Genomic DNA, 21329 nt, shown 5'->3' with positions numbered 1-21329 from the left:
ACTTGAATGACACTGAACATCATTGTTGCAGGTGTGTGGCCCCATTTCTGTTTAAAAGGGGTATAAGACCGCATTGAGATTCTCTCTTTGATTACAGGGCTCGTGCTCAGAGTTAGTCGTCTGTCAAGGTGCAGCGTAGCCTACTCCAGCACCAGAATCAATTGGTGGTGCAGCGGTCTAAGGCACTGCATTCTCAGTGCAGGAGGTGTCACTATAGAACCTGGTTCAAATCCAGGCTGTATCACATCTGACTGTGATTGGGAGTCCCATAGGGCAGGGCACAATTGGCCCAGCGTTGTCTGGGTTTGGCCGGAGTAGAAATAAGAATTTGTTCTTAAAATAAACATGAAAATCTATTGAATAAACACCAGCAGCTGGAGATCAGACATAGGTGCCATTCCAAATGGTACCCTATTTCTTATATAGAGCCCTATGGGCGCTGGTTAAAAGTAGTGCACTATATATGGGACCATTTGGGATGGGTCCTTTGTTTTGAGTGTGCTGTTCTTGTTAGGTATATCTACCACATACATTTGGTGTTCAATGTTAGCTATCATTTCACAACATAACTTATGTCTTTAAAAAATAAAAAATAAAGTCAACTTTCATTTTTACACAAAGAGTGTTCATTGTAATTGTTTTGTTTCAATTTTCATACATTTCCATACTGTAGTAGCCTACAGTTTGCTCACTTTCAGTTTGACAAACTCCTGACACTGTACGCCTATAGTACGATACCACGAGAGGGCGCCACAACACAGTGGACCTCAAGGGCTCAAATCCCATACAGAACATTCTAATGCTGTGAAAATATGTGATTATGGAAATGTTGGTTAAATTGACTGTTTTGGCTATAGGCTAGACTAGACTACTTGCTGTTTCTATCTAGGCTTGTACACATGCAAGAACGAGTACGCTCCCAATCAGCAATGATAAGATGAATTGCAGTAGCGCCATAAATCAGTTGGACGGTTTAGTCAAGATGAAGATAAATATTATAGGCGACAGTCCATGCGCCACAGGTTACACCGGTATCTTACATGTTATTAAATAAGGTCTTAATGAGATGTATGGGTTTATGTGGTGTGGCTGAACGTTCAACTGATGTTGGCTCACTTTTCCAATACGGGTCTCATTCGGACGTCACGCAGTGAAGAGGAACAGATCGCTCTCTGTCTCGCTCCGCCCTCTGTCTGCCTGCCCAACAGGAAGACACTCTCCGGTTACTTCTTTCACCAATGAATATGCATTGGCTACTACTGATTGCCTGTGCCTGAAACGCAAAGAAATTAGAGAAGAGGGACGGAGGATATGAAAAGTTATTTACCCTGACGTCAATCTGTAAACAAAATGGCGAGTCAGGGGCGGATAAACTAGCTTTAGGTAGCATATACTTAGCGACAGTGTGCACAAATAAAACTGTATTCGTCACGTTTCAAGACTGAGGAGACCGTTCATATTTGACAGCGGTAACAAATCAACTTGAGTTGCCTGAAATTAGTGGAGTTAACTTTTTTTGGGGTGGAAATGATTGCGCATGTAGAAACAATGTAGCCTATCCACTGGAAAGTAAATGAAGAGTTGTGGTTACAACGTTGCTTTTCATTCGGACTGAACAGCAACTTCTGTCGTCGCCCTGGACATTACAAAAAAAAGAAGCTTTTGCCAACGACCTACTGTAGCTACTCAGTGGATATTTCCCCAGAACTGTAACATGACAATCTACCGATACTAATAGATTATCTAGGGATAAATGGCTTGTTGGATACATTTTAAGGATGTTATCCCTGGAGGTGGGGATACACTCTTGCCTTCAGGTACCACTACTCATCTAATGCCCTTTGCAGATGAGTGATAATCATTTATGGAAACTGCTCGGTGTAAAACAGATATATCAAGTGAGCACTACTCGGAGGATATATTTAGTTTGTACCATATTTAATAAACTCTCAATTTTTATTCAATCATGGCCGTTAGGTCTAGAAGACCGTGGATGGGCGTAATTGTAGGGGTCTTTCTTGGATTTACAGCGGCGTCTTGGCTAATTGTCCCCAGGGTAGTGGAAATCAGTGGGAAAAGAAAGAAGTCGTCGATCTGCTCATACTACAGTAATGCTGCGGGCATCGGTAAAGTGGCCGAAATCATTGGAAGCACCGCAAGTAATGCGTTACGCAAAGACCCGGAGAATAACCTGTCCAGCCAAGAGGGCAGTGAGGAGGAGGAAGAGAGCGTTTACAAGACTGGTAACGGTAGTGGGGATGGCGGAGGACCTATTTCCAAACCTAGGCATTTTCTGTATGTCGGCGTCATGACAGCCAAAAAGTACCTTGATTCCCGCGCTGTGGCTGCACACAGGACGTGGACCAGTTCCATCCCCGGGAAGGTTGACTTCTTCTCCAGCGAGGGCTCTGAAACAGTCCCACTGCCCATTCCTGTCCCCGTGGTGTCGTTGACAGGTGTAGATGATTCATACCCGCCACAGAAGAAGTCATTTATGATGTTGAAGTACATGCATGACCATTACCTGGATAAATACGAGTGGTTCATGAGGGCAGATGATGATGTCTACATTCGAGGTGAATTCCCTAATGAAATAGTTTGTCTTTCTCTTTTAAAATGTATAGGGCAGACTACATACATTCTTGGTAGTCTTTGAAGTTCATTGACAGTCATCTGTTTGACTCCTATTCCATCTAGACAGTAGCAAGTTAGCAACAGCTGGCGAAATCAACATTCATATGTCAACTATTTCAAACATTTTTCAAGAGCACTTGAACAGCTTCCCTCCAGGCATTAAGATACATTTTTGTGAGAGTATCCTCTCCGTATTGGGTATTGCTACTGTACAATGTTGCACTCGTGAAGCGTCACTGTCGGAGAGTCTTGGTTCCAGAAAGCCAACCCACTGGGCACAGACGGCAGATCATCATCTAGTTTGACTTGTCAACTAACGTGAAATCAACAACAAAAATGTCACCATGTCATTGTATTTAGGTTAATAAAATACGAAAGTTATGTTGATGACTTTATTCAAATCCAATGTATTTTCCACGTTGATTCAACATCGTCACATTTGGATGTTTTGGTTGAAATTACGTGGATACAACGTTGATTCAACCCGTTTTTGCCCAGTGCGATGCCAGTTCATAACCCCCACCCACAACCTCTGTTGCAACATGTCTACAACATTGTACTTCATACGAAGTTCACACAGTAAGCATATTAGTTATTGGTTTGTGGATGTAACCAACAGCCTTAGTATGTACTTTAGAGACAAACAACGACCCAATGTGCACACACTGGTTAAATCAACAGAATTTGTCAACATACTGTGACATGGAATCAACAAGGAAAATAAACTGGATTTGAAAAAAGTAATCAACCAATACTGTTTTCATCTCATTTCAACCAGCGTTGTAAATATTGAAATTAGGGCAAAACTTCAACTTAAATACATTGACTTAACCTGACTAACAAATTGCTACATCAATCTAATTGCAACATAATCATCAGTGCTATGTATATGTCAAAGGTTTTCAGATTCACACAATCATTACCTGAAAACAATGATTGATTCACGTCCAAGATCATTGATGTTTTCAGATTCACACAATCATTACCTGAAAACAATGATTGAGCGGAATTACATAGTCAGGTTAATATAATAGTTTGTTTAAAACGGTTACATGCTTTGTAAAAAATAAGGATTTCCCTAATAATCCTGTTTACATGCTACCGCAATGACCATGTTATTTTTGCAAAGACTATTTAATTCTGAGTTTGGACATATACATTGTGTATGTGAAAACGGCTTATATAAGATGCATATTTTCTGTTTTTCCAAACTCATTCCACTCACACATAAGAGGGACGCTAGCACTACCCGGTGCTGGCACAAATACACTGCGGATGAAACTGTTTACATGTCCTAATAGTTTGAAAGATGACTCAGAAAACCAGGTGTTTTAATCAGTGTATGCTTACTTTGATTATGACCTCACGCCGATTAAGATAAGCAGAGTAAGGTGTTTCCATGACTGATGCCGCACTCGACCTTCTGCTATAATCAGTTTAATATCGAATTATTAGTGTGCACGTAAACGTACTCAATGATAATGGATATGAATCAGTCATTGTTTTTGGGTAATGATTGTGTGAATCTCACAAACTCAATGATCATGCCAGGTCGCAGTTGTATATGAGAGCTTGTTCTCAACTGGCCTACCTGGTTATAAAGGTGTTCTCAACTTGCCTACCTGGTTATAAAGGTGTAATAATAATACAAAAATGGACGTGAATCAATCATTGTTTTCAGGTAATGATTGTGTGAATCTCAAGTCCTCAATGATCATGGATGTGAATCATTGAGTATGTTTACATACACACTAATAGTTCGATATTAAACTGATTTATATTAGCCTGCCTACTGGCTATTACTAGCTTTATATTAGCCTGCCTACTACTGTACCTACTACTAGCTGTATATTAGCCTCCCTACTACTGAACCTACTACTAGCTTTATGATAGCCTGCCTACTACTGTACCTACTACTAGCTTTATATTAGCCTGCCTACTACTGAACCTACTACTAGCTTTATATTAGCCTGCCTACTACTGTACCTACTACTAGCTTTATATTAGCCTGCCTACTACTGAACCTACTACTAGCTTTATGATAGCCTGCCTACTACTGTACCTACTACTAGCTTTATATTAGCCTGCCTACTACTGAACCTACTACTAGCTTTATATTAGCCTGCCTACTACTGTACCTACTACTAGCTTTATATTAGCCTGCCTACTACTGAACCTACTACTAGCTTTATGATAGCCTGCCTACTACTGTACCTACTACTAGCTTTATATTAGCCTGCCTACTACTGTACCTACTACTAGCTTTATATTAGCCTGCCTACTACTGAACCTACTACTAGCTTTATGATAGCCTGCCTACTACTGTACCTACTACTGTACCTACTACTAGCTTTATATTAGCCTGCCTACTGGCTATTACTAGCTTTATATTAGCCTGCCTACTGGCTATTACTAGCTTTATATTAGCCTGCCTACTACTGTACCTACTACTAGCTTTATATTAGCCTGCCTACTACTGTACCTACTACTAGCTTTATATTAGCCTGCCTACTGGCTATTACTAGCTTTATATTAGCCGGCCTACTACTGTACCTACTACTAGCTTTATATTAGCCTGCCTACTGGCTATTACTAGCTTTATATTAGCCTGCCTACTACTGTACTTACTACTAGCTTTATATTAGCCTGCCTACTACTGTACTTACTACTAGCTTTATATTAGCCTGCCTACTACTGTACCTATTACTAACTTTATATTAGCCTGCCTACTACTGTACCTACTACTAGCTTAATATTAGCCTGCCTACTACTAACTCTATATTAGCCTGCCTACTACTAACTTTATATTAACCTGCCTACTACTGTACCTATTACTAGCTTAATATTAGCCTGCCTACTACTAACTTTATATTAGCCTGCCTACTACTAACTTTATATTAACCTGCCTACTACTGTACCTATTACTAGCTTTATATAAGCTTGCCTACTTCCTACTGCCTAGATATTTTTCCTTGATACTCTTTGTATCTCACTCTCTCTCTCCCGTCCATCCATCCACACAGGCGAAAAGCTTGAGTCATTCCTGCGCTCTCTGAATAGCAGCCAGCCCCTGTACCTTGGTCAGACTGGCCTGGGCACAGCCGAGGAGCTTGGAAAGCTGGCCCTGGAGCCCGGGGAGAACTTCTGCATGGGGGGCCCGGGCATGATCTTCAGCAGAGAGGTGCTGAGGAGGATGGTGCCTCACATCGGGACCTGTCTCAGGGAGATGTACACCACCCACGAGGATGTGGAGGTGGGTCGCTGCGTGCGCCGCTTCGGGGGTACCCAGTGCGTCTGGTCCTACGAGGTAAGAGACAATTTGATGTTTTGTATGGTGAAGGGAGGGAGGCCTGGTGTTTTGTTACGTTTCACGGAGATGCATTGTACACTCTCGACGTGATGGGTTTTGTCTTAAGTTTTCAATTGACTGGCTTTTAGTGGCCTAGTGTTTTATGCTATTGCCTTTTACTGGCAAAAGCCTCCAGAGAATGGGCTCTTACACAGTCATGGATGGCAGTCTTTCTGAAGGAGACCAGAGAATGGGCTCTTACACAGTCATGGATGGCAGTCTTTCTTAAGGAGACCAGAGAATGAGCTCTTACACAGTCATGGATGGCAGTCTTTCTGAAGGACACCATTTGTAAGAAAAGTGTGTGTGCGTGTGTGCGTGTCTGTCTGTGTGTATGTGTGCATGTGAGCGCACGTGCGTGTTTTTGTATGCCGGGGTGTGTTTCCTTTGGCAACCACCTTGGCCTGAAGCATCATGTGTCAGTGGTCGTCAGAATATCCTTTCTTTTCCCAGGAATTGGGACTCTCTCTAATGGCAAATCCATTCCCTCCAAATATGTTATCTCCTGTGGGGATGACAGAAAGAGTTGGCCTCATGACAAATGGACGTAGGGAGAGATCTGTCTGCTCTCGATTGCTAAGTGGTGAAATAGTGTACTCTACATTGCCACCGCTGTTGAAGACAATACATATTTATTATAGTGTTATTTGATAGATTATGTTGACATATGCTATAGTTGACTGTGTTATGCTAACAAACTACATTTCAGTGTAAAGGGGTCATTTTTCCTGTGTAGTACATTCCACTATAAGAATTTGTACACATTTTCTTGATTGGGAGAAAATTGACCTGAAGTGTAATTTATGCTTAAGACTCCAGAGCCAGTAGCGGCTACATTTACTACTACCTACACTTGTAGGTACTATAGTGCCGTCAGAAAGTATTCACACCCCTTGAAGTTTTCCACATTTTGTTGTATTACGTGGATGAGCAGCTGCACACAAGCCTAAGATCACCATGCTCGTTGCCAAGCGTCGGCTGGGGTGGTGTAAAGCTAGTGTAGCAGGTTTCATTTACTACAATCGGAGCGCATCACTTCCAGCTCACGCTATGCAAAAAATGACACATCATGTAGGTCTGGGATGTGACCTGCTCTAAACACATTACCTCTGGTCAAAGTAATTTCTGTTGCCATTTGTGGTTGTCACCAATTTCACCAGCGCTGTAGATGAGATTGGAAATAAATGGATGGCTGCAGGCTGCGAAGCTTGTTGAATGGATTAACTATAAAATGCCACATATTCTGAGAGTGAATGGTTTACTGAAATAGTTTATCAAGATTAAATTGGATTTGCAGGAGTCTGCAGTATTTTCCTTTATTGCACAAAGTCTTGTCACACAGAAAAATCACTGTCTTTTGTCACACGGAACATCACTGTCTTGTCACACAGAATTACTAATGGATTTCAACCTCTCCTCTTTAGGTACTTTTATCATGATTTGAAAGCATTAATATTGAACTACTACAGTGCCATCAGAAAGTATCACACCCCTTGAAGTTTTCCACATTTTATTGTGTTACGTGGATGAGCAGCTGCACACAAGCCTAAGATCACCATGCGAAATGCCAAGCATCGGCTGGAGTGGTGTAAAGCTCACCACTATTGGAGCAGTGGAAATGCATTCTCTGGAGGGATGAATCACGCTTCACCATCTGGCCGTCCGACGGAAGAATCTGGGTTTGCAGAGTGCCAGGAGAACTGTAAAGTTTGGTGGAGGTCTGGGACTGTTTTTCGTGGTTTGGGCTAGGCCCAGTGAAGGGAAATCTTAACGCTACAGCATACAATGATATTCTAGATGATTCTGTGCTTCCAACTTTGTGGCAACAGTTGGGGAAGGCCCTTTCCTGTTTCAGCATGATAATGTCCCAGTGTACAAAGCGAGGTCCATACAGAAATGATTTGTCGAGATCGATGTGGCAAAACTTGGCTGGCCTGCACAAAGCCCTGACCTCAACCCCATCAAACACTTTTGGGATGAATCGCCTAATCGCCCAACATCAGTGCCCGATCTCACTAATGCTCTTGTGGCTGAATGGAAGAAAGTCCCCACAGCAATGTTCCAAAGTCTAGTGGAAAGCCTTCCCAGAAGAGTGGAGGCTGTTATAGCAGGAAAGGGGGGGACCAACTCCATATTAATGCCCATGATTTTGGAATGAGATGTTCGACAAGCAGGTGTCCACATACTTTTGGTAATGTAGTGTATCTGTAACGTCCCTCAGTCGAGCACGGAATTTCAAGCACAAAGAACAGGGAGGTTTTCCAATGCCCCGCAAAGAAGGGTACCTATTGGTAGATGGGTAGAAATAGAAAAATCAGACATTGAATTTCCCTTTGAGTATGGTGAAGTTATTCATTACACATTGGCTGGTGTATCAATACATACAGTTACTACAAAGATACAGGCATCCTTCCTACCTCAGTTGCCGGAGAGCAAATTCTTATGGTTGGGTGCTGCAAATCCAACACAACACATCGCTGAGTACCAATCTTCTTATTTTCAAGCATGGTGGTGGCTGCATCATGTTATGAGTATGCTTGTCATCAGCAAGGACTAGGGAGGATTTTGAGATAAAAAGAAACAGAACAGAGCTAACCACAGGCAAAATCCTAGAGGAAAACCTAGTTCAGTCTACTTTTCAACAGACACTGGGATACAAATTCACCATTCAGCAGGACAATAACAGAAAACACAAGGCCAAATATACACTGGAATTACTTACGAAGACGACCTTGAATATTCCTGGGTGGCCTAGTTACATTTTTGACTTAAATCGGCTTGAAAATCTAAAGCAAGACTTGAAAATGGTTGTCTGGCAATGATCAACAACCAACTTGATAGAGTTTGAGGAATTTTAAGAATATTGTACAAAATATTGTACAATCCAGGTTGGCAAAGCTCATAGAGACTTATTCAGAAATACTCACAGCTGTAATTGCTGCTGATGTTGATTCTAATATATATTGACTCAGGGGTGTGAATAGTTATGTAAATGATATATTGCTGTATTCATTTTCAATAAATTTGCTAACATTTCAAAAAAGATATATGTTTTCACTTTTTCATTATGAGTTAATTGTGTGTAGATGGGTGAGATTTTACATTTTAATTTAATACATTTTAATTTCAGGCTGTAACACAACAAAATGTGGAATAAATCAAAGATTATGAATACTTTCTGATGGCTCTGTATATGGCTAGTATGTCTTTGAATACAATTCAAGACTTGTGTTTCAGCCTTCTCACCCAAGTCCTGTTATGCGCGTGGGGTTAACTGTGAGTACATGCCTCACGGTTGTTGTTAATCCAAATCAGAGCCTTAACCTGAGCTAAACAGAACAGCCCATTGTTAATACAGTACCTGCAATCAGGGGGTATGAACCAGAATTATGTTTTCTTTTTGAATAGAACCATTATTTATTTAGTTCCATTTTACAGCTAAATGAAGTTTTGAACTGGTTCGAACTCCAAAAAAGTACTGGTTTACAGTGGCAAGAAAAAGTATGCGAACTCTTTGGAATTACCTGGATTTCTGCATAAATTGGTCATAAAATGTGTTACAACAATAGACAAACACAGTCTGCTTAAACTAATAACACACAAACAATGTGTTTTCATGTCTTTATTGAACACACCTTGGAAACATTCACAGTGCAGGGTGGAAAAGGTATATGAACCCTTGGATTTAATAACTGGTTGACCGTCCTTTGGCAGCAATAACGTCAACCAACAATTTGATGTAGTTGCGGATCAGACCTGTACAACAGTCAGGAGGAATTTTGGACCATGTTTGGTGTGAACCACTCTCTTGAGGTCAGGCCAAAGCATCTCAAACGGGTTGAGATCAGGACTCTGACTGAACCACTCCAAAAGGCCTATTTTCTTCTGTTGAAGCATTTCTGTTGTTGATTTACTTCTGTGCTTTGGGTCGTTGTCCTGTTGCATCACCCAACTTCTGTTGAGCTACAAATTGGTGGACAGATAGCCTGACATTCTCCTGCAAAATGTCTTGATAAACTTGGGAATTCATTTTTCTGTCGATGATAGCAAGCTGTCCAGGCCCTGAGGCAGCAAAGCAGCCCCAAACCGTGATGCTCCCTCCACCATACTTTACAGTTGGGATTAGGTTTTGATGTTGGTGTGCTGTGCTGTGCCTTTTTTCAACTTTAGTTTAATCTGTCCACAGAATATTTTGCCAGAAGCGCTGTGGAACATCCAGGTGCTCTTTTGCTAACTTCAGACGTGCAGCAATGTTTTTTTTGGACAGCAGTGGCTCTCATGAACACCATTCTTGGTTAGTGTTTTACGTATCGTAGACTCATCAACAGAGATGTTACCATGTTCCAGAGATTTCTGTAAGTCTTTAGCTGACACTAGGATTCTTCTTAACCTCATTGAGCATTCTGCGTTGTGCCCTTGCAGTCATCTGTACAGGACAGCCACACCTAGGGAGAGTAGCAACAGGTCTGAACTTTCTCCATTTATAGACAATTTGTCTTACCGTGGACTGATGAACATCAAGGCTTTTAGAGATACTTTTGTAAACCTGTCCAGCTTTATGCAAGTCGACAATTCTTAAGTCTTCTGAGATCTCTTTGTTCGAGGCATGGTTCACGTCAGGCAATGCTTCTTGTAAATAGCAAACTCAAATTTTGTGAGTGTTTTTTATAGGGCTGGACAGCTCTAACCAACATCTCCAATCTCGTCTCGTTGATTGGACTCCAGGTTAGCTGAATCCTGACTCCAATTAGCTTTTGGAAAAGTCATTAGCCTAGGGGTTCACATACTTTTTCCAACCTACACTGTGAATGTTTAAATTATGTATTCAATATAGACACGAAAAATACAATAATTTGTGTGTTATTAGTTTAAGCAGTTTGCCATGGAGCAGGTGAGCTATAGTTCAGCTAGTTGTCTACATGCTTGATGGGAAGACAAGTGTCAGGTGTGAGATGCAACTGAAACTTTGCAGGTGAGGAGAGAGTGAGAGAGGGTGGAGGAACGTTGGGCATCCTGTGATGACATGTATTATCTGAATTAGGCTCACAGAATTATACCTACAGAGGTACAGCTTTTATGGAGGAACTTTGAATGTCTTTGAACTTCAGAGTTGACTTAACGTTGGACCAGAGAAGCTAGTTAGTTAACAAAGCTTGTGTGTGCAGAGTGGCACCAGAATTAAAAACACATCTTACCTTTTTGTAGTTCATAAATCCAATGAGAAATGTGAAAGCTATAGTATCCCAAACTTGTTTAATCCATTATTTTCTAATTAAAAGTCTTCTATCTACCTTCTGAATCACGCCAGTGTAACGTCAGTAGGCTACAGCTATGTTTTGGAGGGGGGGCAGGTAGCCGACAAACACACACTCACACACACACACACACTAGCCGTGACTTCAGGCAGACGCTAGAATAAGTTTCTGATTGACAGAGGGAGGGCTTTGCATAGGTGCTTTGTTGCGTATTTTGCGTGACTTGTTCTGTTCTGGAACAGTATACGGTGCATTCTGAAAGTATTCAGACCCTCTGACTTTTTCCACATTTTGTTACGTTACAGCCTTATTCTAAAATGTATTAAATTGTTTTTTTCCTGATCAATCTACACACAATACCTCATAATGACAAAGCAAAAACAGGTTTTTAGATTTTCTTGCAAATGTATAATAAAAAAACAGTTATCACATTTACATAAGTATTCAGACCCTTTACTCTGTACTTTGTTGAAGCACCTTTGGAAGTGATTACAGTCTTGAGTCTTCTTGGGTATGACGCTACAAACTTGGCACACCTGAGACGTACTTCCGGCGCCGACAGAGATGGCCGCCTCGCTTCGCGTTCCTAGGAAACTATGCAGTTTTTTGTTTTTTTACGTGTTATTTCTTACACTAGTACCCCAGGTCATCTTAGGTTTCTTTACATACAGCCGACAAGAACTACTGAATATAAGATCAGCGTCAACTCACCATCAGTACGACCAAGAATATGTTTTCCGCGATGCGGATCCTGAGTTCTGCCTTACAACCAGTGTAACCGAGTGGATTACATGCAGCGACCAAAAAAAAAAAACGGGTACTGGACTTCCTGACGGGCCGCCCCAGGTGGTGAGGGTAGGCAACAACATCTCCTCCCCGCTGATCCTCAACACTGGGGCCCCACAAGGGTGCGTTCTGAGCCCCTCCCCTGTACTCCCTGTTCACCCACGACTGCGTGGCCATGCACGCCTCCAACTCAATCATCAAGTTTGCGGACGACACAACAGTGGTAGGCTTGATTACCAACAACGACGAGACGGCCTACAGGGAGGAGGTGAGGGCCCTCGGAGTGTGGTGTCAGGAAAATAACCTCACACTCAACGTCAACAAAACTAAGGAGATGATTGTGGACTTCAGGAAACAGCAGAGGGAACACCCCCCATCCACATCGATGGAACAGTAGTGGAGAGGGTAGCAAGTTTTAAGTTCCTCGGCATACACATCACAGACAAACTGAATTGGTCCACTCACACAGACAGCATCGTGAGGAAGGCGCAGCAGCGCCTCTTCAACCTCAGGAGGCTGAAGAAATTCGGCTTGTCACCAAAAGCACTCACAAACTTCTACAGATGCACAATCGAGAGCATCCTGGCGGGCTGTATCACCGCCTGGTATGGCAACTGCACCGCCCTCAACCGTAAGGCTCTCCAGAGGGTAGTGAGGTCTGCACAACGCATCACCGGGGGCAAACTACCTGCCCTCCAGGACACCTACACCACCCGATGCTACAGGAAGGCCATAAAGATCATCAAGGACATCAACCACCCGAGCCACTGCCTGTTCACCCCGCTGTCATCCAGAAGGCGAGGTCAGTACAGGTGCATCAAAGCTGGGACCGAGAGACTGAAAAACAGCTTCTATCTCAAGGCCATCAGACTGTTAAACAGCCACCACTAACATTGAGTGGCTACTGCCAACACACTGTCAATGACACTGACTCTACTCCAGCCACTTTAATCATGGGAATTGATGGGAAATTATGTAAATATATCACTAGCCACTTTAAACAATGCTACCTTATATAATGTTACTTACCCTACATTGTTCATCTCATATGCATACGTTGATACTGTACTCTATATCATCGACTGCATCCTTATGTAATACATGTATCACTAGCCACTTTAACTATGCCACTTGGTTTACATACTTATCTCATATGTATATACTGTACTCGATATCATCTACTGTATCTTGCCTATGCTGCTCTGTACCATCACTCATTCATATATCCTTATGTACATATTCTTTATCCCCTTACACTGTGTATAAGACAGTAGTTTTTTTTTTTTTTTTGGAATTGTTAGTTAGATTACTTGCTCGTTATTACTGCATTGTCGGAACTAGAAGCACAAGCATTTCGCTACACTCGCATTAACATCTGCTAACCATGTGTATGTGACAAATAAAATTTGATTTGATTTGATTTGATTTGATTTGATTTATTTGGGGAGTTTCTCCCATTCCACTCTGCAGATCCTCTCAAGCTCTGTCAGGTTGGATGGGGAGCGTTGCTGCACAGCTATTTTAGGTCTCTCCAGAGATGTTCGATCGGGTTCAAGTCCGGGCTCTAGCTGGGCCACTCAAGGACATTCAGAGACTTGTCCCGAAGCCACTCCTGCATTGTCTTGACTGTGTGCTTGAGTTGTTGCCCTGCTGGAAGGTGAACCTTCACTTCCCTGACCAAGGCCCTTCTCCCCCGATTGTTCAGTTTGGCCGTGGCGGCCAGCTCTAGTAAGAGTCTTGTTGGTTCCAAACTTCTTCCATTTTAGAATGATGGAGGCCACTGTGTTCTTGGGGACCTTCAATGCTGCAGAAACTTTTTGGTATCCTTCCCCAGATCTGTAACTCGACACAATCCTGTCTCTGAGCTCTACGGACAATTCCTTCCACCTCATGGCTTGGTTTTTGCGCACTGTCAGCTGTGGGACCTTATATAGACAGGTTTGTGCCTTTCCAAAACATGTCCAATCAATTGAATTTACCACAGGTGGACTCCAATCAGGTTGTAGAAACATCTCAAAGATGATCAATGGAAACAGGATGCACCAGAGCTCAATTTCGAGTCTCATAGCAAAGGGTCTGAATACTTATGTAAATAAGGTTTTTCTGTGTATTTTTTTTATAAACCTGTCTTAACCTGTTTTCCCTTTGTCATTATGGCGTACTGTGTCTAGATTGCTGAGAAAAAGATCAAAATATTGAATCATATTTAGAATTGATGTAACGTAACAAAATGTGGAAAAAGTCAAGGGGTCTGAATACTTTCCGAATGCACTGTAGATCACTTTTGTTCCTGGGTTCTGATTTTGTTCCATGAAAAATGTCAATCTTTTTACATTTTTTGGTTCTGTTCTCTGAACCGGTTCTAACCCCTACCTGCAATGCTGTTGCTGTATCTCATTGCATTTTTAATTTGATCATAGGGTGACTTGATCACTGGTAATGTAATTACATTCCACTCTGATGCTCTGCTTGCAGAACGATCTAATAGCTTAGAATTGCAGCTTCCAGGAAGTGTGAGTTACCATGACTTCATAGGTCAGGTGCAGCGGAGGATGCTGAGGGGAGGACGGCTCATAATAATCGCTGGAACGTAAATGTAATGGAATCGCATAAAACCATGTGATGTATTTGATACCATTCCACTGATTCCTCTCCAGCGATTACCACGAGCCCGTCCTCCCCAATTAAGGTGCCACCAACCTCCCGTGGTCAGGAGAAAAACAGTAGGTCAGCCCAGGCAACCACATGATGAACCAGGCTTATTCAATTAACTAGGGTGCCATGTTCATGACCTAGCCAGTGGAAGAGTAATATAGACCGCTGACATGGTTCTTTATTTGACATGACATGTCTATTATCTTGATGTTTTGTAACATTTGGAATTATTATGGATCCCCATTACTCTTCCTGGGTTCCCAGCAAAAATGTTGTAAACATTACAATACCTTCATTACAGAATTCACAACACACTAACTCCACTACCACATATCTACATGTAAAAGACCCTGAATATACACTGAATCTCCCCTAGAGAGGCTTTGCTTAGCACATCATACCTTCATCGCAAAATATCCTGCAAGATGGCATTTTCCCTCGCCGTAGCGAATTCATAAGCTCTGTGTCGAGCACTATGACTGCTTTGCGTGTATCTTCTTCCTTGCACTGCAGTTAGGATATCTCAATCTCCCTCAGTGTGTATGTGTCCCGCTGAACTCATGAGTTATGAGTCTGAATGTGCTCATTTCAGGCATTTCCTGTTTTTGTTGTTTTTCGCCAACCCCATTGAGTAGGTGGAACTCTAAGCATAACATGCTAATGTATCAATCCAACACATGAGAAGGAGTGAGAGAGACACAGGTTAGTTACATAGGGTGATGGTTTCCTTACACATGGTAGTTACATAGGGTGATGGTTTCCTTACACATGGTAGATACATAGGGTGATGGTTTCCTTTGACTCAATGAAACCTAGCCAGTAGTGCTCAGTGATTAACTGAAATGTTGGTAATTTTCCCATTTTTAAGCAACTAGTGCGTTCAATTATTTTAATTCCATTTCGTAATTTTCGTAAGTCATGTAATAAAAGCTAGAAGCGTCTTATATGGTGAGCTACCTTGTGGCTATGACAGGCAAGCCCCATACTATTGTGGAGGACTTAGTTCTTCCTGCTGCCGGGATATGGCTGGGACAATGCTGGGGGAAAGGCTACACAGACAATGCCTTCATCAAACATCACTGTTTCACGACACATCAGTGATATGGCAGGAGATGTTTTGAAATCAAATCAAATTTATTTACATAGCCCTTCTGACATCAGCTGACATCTCCAAGTGCTGTACAGAAACCCAGCCTAAAACCCCCAAACAGCAAGCAATGCAGGTGTAGAAGCACGGTGGCTAGGAAAAACTCCCTAGAAAGGCCAAAACCTAGGAAGAAACATTGAGGAACCAGGCTATGAGGGGTGGCCAGTCCTCTTCTGGCTGTGCCGGGTGGAGATTATAACAGAACATGGCCAAGATGTTCAAATGTTCATAAATGACCAGCATGGTCAAATAATAATAATCACAGTAGTTGTTGAGGGTGCAACAAGTCAGCACCTCAGGAGTAAATCTCAGTTGGCTTTTCATAGCCGATCATTAAGAGTATCTCTACCACTCCTGCTGTCTCTAGAGAGTTGAAAACAGCAGGTCTGGGACAGGTAGCACGTCCGGTGAACAGGTCAGGGTTCCATAGCCGCAGGCAGAACAGTTGAAACTGGAGCAGCAGCACGGCCAGGTGGACTGGGGACAGCAAGGAGTCATCATGCCAGGTAGTCCTGAGGCATGGTCCTAGGGCTCAGGTCCGCCTCCGAGAGAAAGAGAGAATTATTGAGAGCATACTTAAATTCACACAGGACACCGGATAACACAGGAGCAATACTCCAGATATAACAGACTGACCCTAGCCCTCCGACACATAAACTACTGCAGCATAAATACTGGAGGCTGAGACAGGAAGGGTCGGGAGAAACAGTTACTGCTTCGCATACAAGCCAGTGAATTACATGCATTACAGCTGGATGAGTAAACAGATGTGGCGGGCCTGGCACAGCTCCTGGTATATGTCCGTTACGTTTATGGGGGGACAATTAAGGAAGACGTCCTCTTCTGCAAACCGTTGGTAACCAGGACAGCATGAGAGGATATTTTTAAAGTACTGGACAGCTTTGTGACATCAAATGGACTTTGGTGGTCAAGATGTGTTGGTATCTTTACTGATGGTGCAAAAGCCATGACAGGGAGACATAGTGGAGTGGTAACGCGCGTGCAAGCACTCCCGACGCCACTTGGGTACACTGCAGCATCCACCAAGAGGCTCTTGCTGTCAAGGGAATGCCTGACCTATAAGAGCATTCTTATGTTTAATAAATGTATTGTATAGTGTGTGTGGCAGGCTTACAATTATGACAAAAAAAACTAAATTTGAGAGTGCACTGACCCTGGTGCTAAAGGGGTTACACAGCTGGAGGTTGAATGTTTGAAGGGGTACGGGACTACAAAGTTTGGGAACCACTGATTTAAGTGATTGATAGTTTCTATTTAGCAGTCACAAACGTATGCCTTATTTACTTTGAAGAAATACAAAACAGTGATTTTTTTCAGACAGCATAGGCAGCATCTCTGTAGAGATGAGATGATGACTCAAATAATAAAGTCATCAAATAAAACAAATGTAATATACACATCAACTGAAATATTTTAATAAAGTAAAGTAATGAGAATAAATGTTGGTAAATAAGTGATAAGCAGTAATGGACAGTCACTACCATCATGGGACTTTTATTCATTGTTTTATTCTGTGTTGTTACAGAACTCAACCCACATAGTGCATTTAACATTTAAAAAACGGAAATCGAAAACCATGATTATTTTTATTTATTTAAAATTGAACCAACCGTAAAAAGCACTAATCTCTCAGCACTACTACCCAGATGTTGTGCCGGAATGGCTGTCCCAAGGGCAAGTTGTGCAATGTCGAGTGTGTGGGGGAAATATGTTGTTGTGGTCAACCAGAGACATCCTAATCGTCAAAGGTCCACGTCGAGAGACTCACTTAATTTCAGAAGTTAAATTATGGATGAGACGTCAAGTCATAAGTACATAATGGGACTGTTAAACATTTTACTCCTGCAGCTGCATTTGTATGTAAAAAAACAAAACAAAAAAAACATTGAAGACAATTACCGTTGAAGTATTTCAAACTTCAACGGGTGACTTTACATCAGCTACATCAGTGTGGGAACATGCTCATTGGACAGTCAATGTTCCCACATGTTCCCGCACTCACTTTTGACTCCCATCTGTACGAGCAGTCAACCAACTAGGGATAGGAACCTTCAGACAAGTCACACTTCTGCTCTTTTACCTCATAAAGTAGATGACGACTGTTGAATAAATTAAGCAACGCCAATGTTTTTATAAGTCAGTCTCTGTTAAATTGTTGTTGAGTCAACTGACTAAGTTCTGTCTCTTTCCACCACTTTCTTAAAGCCCGAAGGAAAACTTTTGTTCATTTGGTTCACATTTTAAAAAAAAGTTTTTAGTCCTGAAAAAGAAACTCATTCAGATACCGTTTTTATATATGGTTTCTTTATGTGAATTTGCTTAATCCACCAAAACATAAAATTGCTTTCATGGTTGGGAAAACTTCATCTGCATATTGATTAAAAAGAACACTGTCTGTGTCCCTGAGGCTATGTCAGGGCTTAGGCCTCCCCGGATTTGAGAGATGCAGCCCATTTTTCCACTGTTGGAGTCAATAATCTGCTTCGCTCCGCGGTAATGAGTGTATCTATGTACATCTGCTATGTTTAATTCATTTCATATCCTCTTAGAAGGGGCAGCCTACCTTTCGCTGCTCATTTGTCATAAGTCGTAGCCGTGATTTCTTCAAAGTGTTTTTAGGTCTTGTTTTTTGGATGCTACTTGTTTTTTGGATGCTATTTACAGTATATGTACTAAGATGTTGTGCTGTAAATTTCATATTTACTAAAGATGGCAAACAAGAAATCCATGAAGTGGTATAAAGAGAGGTATCTCTCATTCAATCTATTCTCATTGTGTTTTCAAGAGTAATCAATGAAGTGATATACACTAGAGGTCGACCGATTATGATTTTTCAAAACCGATACCGATTTTTAAAAATGTATTAATTTATTTGTAATAATGACAATTACAACAATACTGAATGAACACTTACTTTAACTTAATATAATACATCAATAAAATCAATTTAGCCTCAAATAAATAATGAAGCATGTTCAATTTGGTTTAAATAATGCAAAAACAAAGTGTTGGAGAAGAAAGTAAAAGTGTAATATGTGCCATGTAAAAAAGCTAACGTTTAAGTTCCTTGCTCAGAACATGAGAACATATGAAAGCTGGTGGTTCCTTTTAACATGAGTCTTCAATATTCCCAGGTAAGAAGTTTTAGGTTGTAGTTATTATAGGAATTATAGGACTATTTCTCTCTATACCATTTGTATTTCATATTCCTTTTTTTGTGTGTTTTTTTTTGTTTTTTTTGATATTTACCCCATTTTTCTCCCCAATTTCGTGGTATCCAATTGTTAATAGTTACTATCTAGTCTCATCGCTACAACTCCCGTATGGGCTCGGGAGAGACGAAGGTCGAAAGCCATGCGTCCTCCGAAACACAACCCAACCAAGGAGCACTGCTTCTTAACACAACCCGGAAGCCAGCCGCACCAATGTATTGGAGGAAACACCGTACACCTGGCGACCTGTTTAGCGCGCACTGCGCACTGCACTGCGCCCGGCCATACCGTTGACTATTGGATGTTCTTATAGGCAGTTTAGTATTGCCAGTGTAACAGTATAGCTTCCGTCCCTCTCCTCGCCCCTACCTGGGCTCGAACCAGGAACACATTGACAACAGCCACCCTCGAAGCAGCGTTACCCATTGCTCCACAAAAGCCGTATACCTTTGTGTATTGATTTTAGAAAGGCATTGATGTTTATGGTTAGGTACAATTGTGCAACGATTGTGCTTTTTTCACAATTGCGCTTTTGTTAAGTCATCCCCGTTTGGCAAAGTTGGTCTTCACACAGTTTGCAACAAGCCAGGCGGCCCAAACTGCTGCATATAGCCTGACTCTGTTGCACAGAACGCAAGAGAAGTGACACAATTTCCCTAGTTAAAAGAAATTCATGTTAGCAGGCAGGCAATATTAACTAAATATGCAGGTTTAAAAATATATACTTGTGTATTGATTTTAAGAAAGGCGTTGATGTTTATGGTTAGGTAGACATTGGTGCAACGACAGTGCTTTTTTCGCGAATGGCCTTGTTAAATAACCGTTTGGAAAAGTCGGCTATGATTCAATGATAAATTAACAGGCACCGCATCGATTATATGCAACGCAGGACAAGCTAGATAAACTAGTAATATCATCAACCATGTGTAGTTAACTAGTGATTATGTTAAGATTGATTGTTTTTTATAAGATACATTTAATGCTAGTTAGCACCTTACCTTGGCTCCTTGCTGCACTCACATAACAGTTAGTCAGCCTGCCACGTAGTCTCCTCGTGGAGTGCAATGTAATCGGCCATGATCCGTGTCCAAAAATGCTGATTACCGATTGTTATGAAAACTTGAAATCGGCCCTGATTAATCGGCCATTCGGATTAATCAGTCGACCTCTAATATTCACCTGGTTTAGTGCAAGAGCAGTGTTTTCAAAGAGGTGGCCAGAAATAGCTTCTGGTGAAGTACTGCACATTTTTTACTTGTAATACTGCAAAATATGGAGACAGGTGGTCAAATACGTTCTGCTCAAGGAGGGGTATTCCCATCAATGATGCATCAAGAGTCAATAGATCATACAATGGTATGAAAATGGATTATTCCATTATTTAAGGGATGTTTGATTCTGGAGATTCTGGTCCCAAAATATACTTTCTTCAGAAAGTTTCTTACTTTCTAAGTTTTCTCATGAACTATTCCTTGTCGACATCCAAAACCAAGTTTCCGATTGCTTGCTTTGCTGCCATAGACATGTTTCCTCACAAAATAGAGCCATCATTTTTTATCTAAGCTCACAACAAGTAACAATTGTGATCCTCCTGAAGAAAGAAAAAGCGATTCTCATTCCCTCAGCTCGAAGATATCAATTTCTTTTGTGCCAGGGCTTTCAACATCAATGTCATCTGGCTTTGCAGTATGTAACTCCCTTCTGGCAGCCCATCCAAAGCTGCTGTTAGCTAGTGTTTTTGAACACTTAACTCAAGCTGCTTGTCTGCAAATTGAAGCATATGTGTCTACCCCAGGTGGCTTTGGAGATAGAACTGCTTTTTAAGCTTCCACTGTTTTCCTGTTAGAATCACCACTGAAGATGGAGGCTGTGAAATATTGTCTCAATCTAAGGTATGGAAAATAAAGTTTGTTTTCCGCGCTGTACGATCATAGAATTTCCATATGGGCGAATAGGAACGTAGGAAAATCCTCACACGTTGAGAGGAATATAAGAGTGTTTTATACATTTTGTCAGTAGATGTTTTATAGCCTCCTCTACTGGAAGGAGTGTTTGTGGGTTAAGGAAAGGAATTGTTTACATGGGTGGGGGAGTCTTGGTGGGGAACGGGCCAATGGGTGTATTTCCCTGTGGGTCCCGTTTTTTGTTTCACTTCTATGGGTTTATTAACACTAAAGATAACAATTACATCATTAATAGTTCATTCAGTTTTTTTTTGTTGGAATCGTTAGAATCTTGGAATTTAAAAGGCCTATACTGACCTATTAGTT

At 41.5% G+C, this 21329-nt stretch overlaps 1 protein-coding gene across 1 annotated transcript in view; it reads left to right on the top strand.

Moving 5' to 3' along the window:
* Positions 1-1126: 1126 nt before the first annotated feature.
* chsy3 (chondroitin sulfate synthase 3) overlaps positions 1127-21329 on the top strand; it is a 189549-nt gene continuing 169346 nt past the window's right edge. Inside the window, exons 1-2 of the mRNA XM_024381463.2 lie at positions 1127-2576; positions 5658-5941. Coding sequence (XP_024237231.1) covers positions 1967-2576; positions 5658-5941 — 894 coding nt within the window. The 5' untranslated portion in view covers positions 1127-1966. The remainder of the gene's footprint in view (positions 2577-5657; positions 5942-21329) is intronic.

Source organism: Oncorhynchus tshawytscha, linkage group LG20, assembly GCF_018296145.1.
Source record: "Oncorhynchus tshawytscha isolate Ot180627B linkage group LG20, Otsh_v2.0, whole genome shotgun sequence".
NCBI classification, from domain to species: domain Eukaryota; kingdom Metazoa; phylum Chordata; class Actinopteri; order Salmoniformes; family Salmonidae; genus Oncorhynchus; species Oncorhynchus tshawytscha.
Note: the sequence above shows the minus strand (reverse complement) of the source record. Positions and strands in the feature narration are given on the sequence as shown.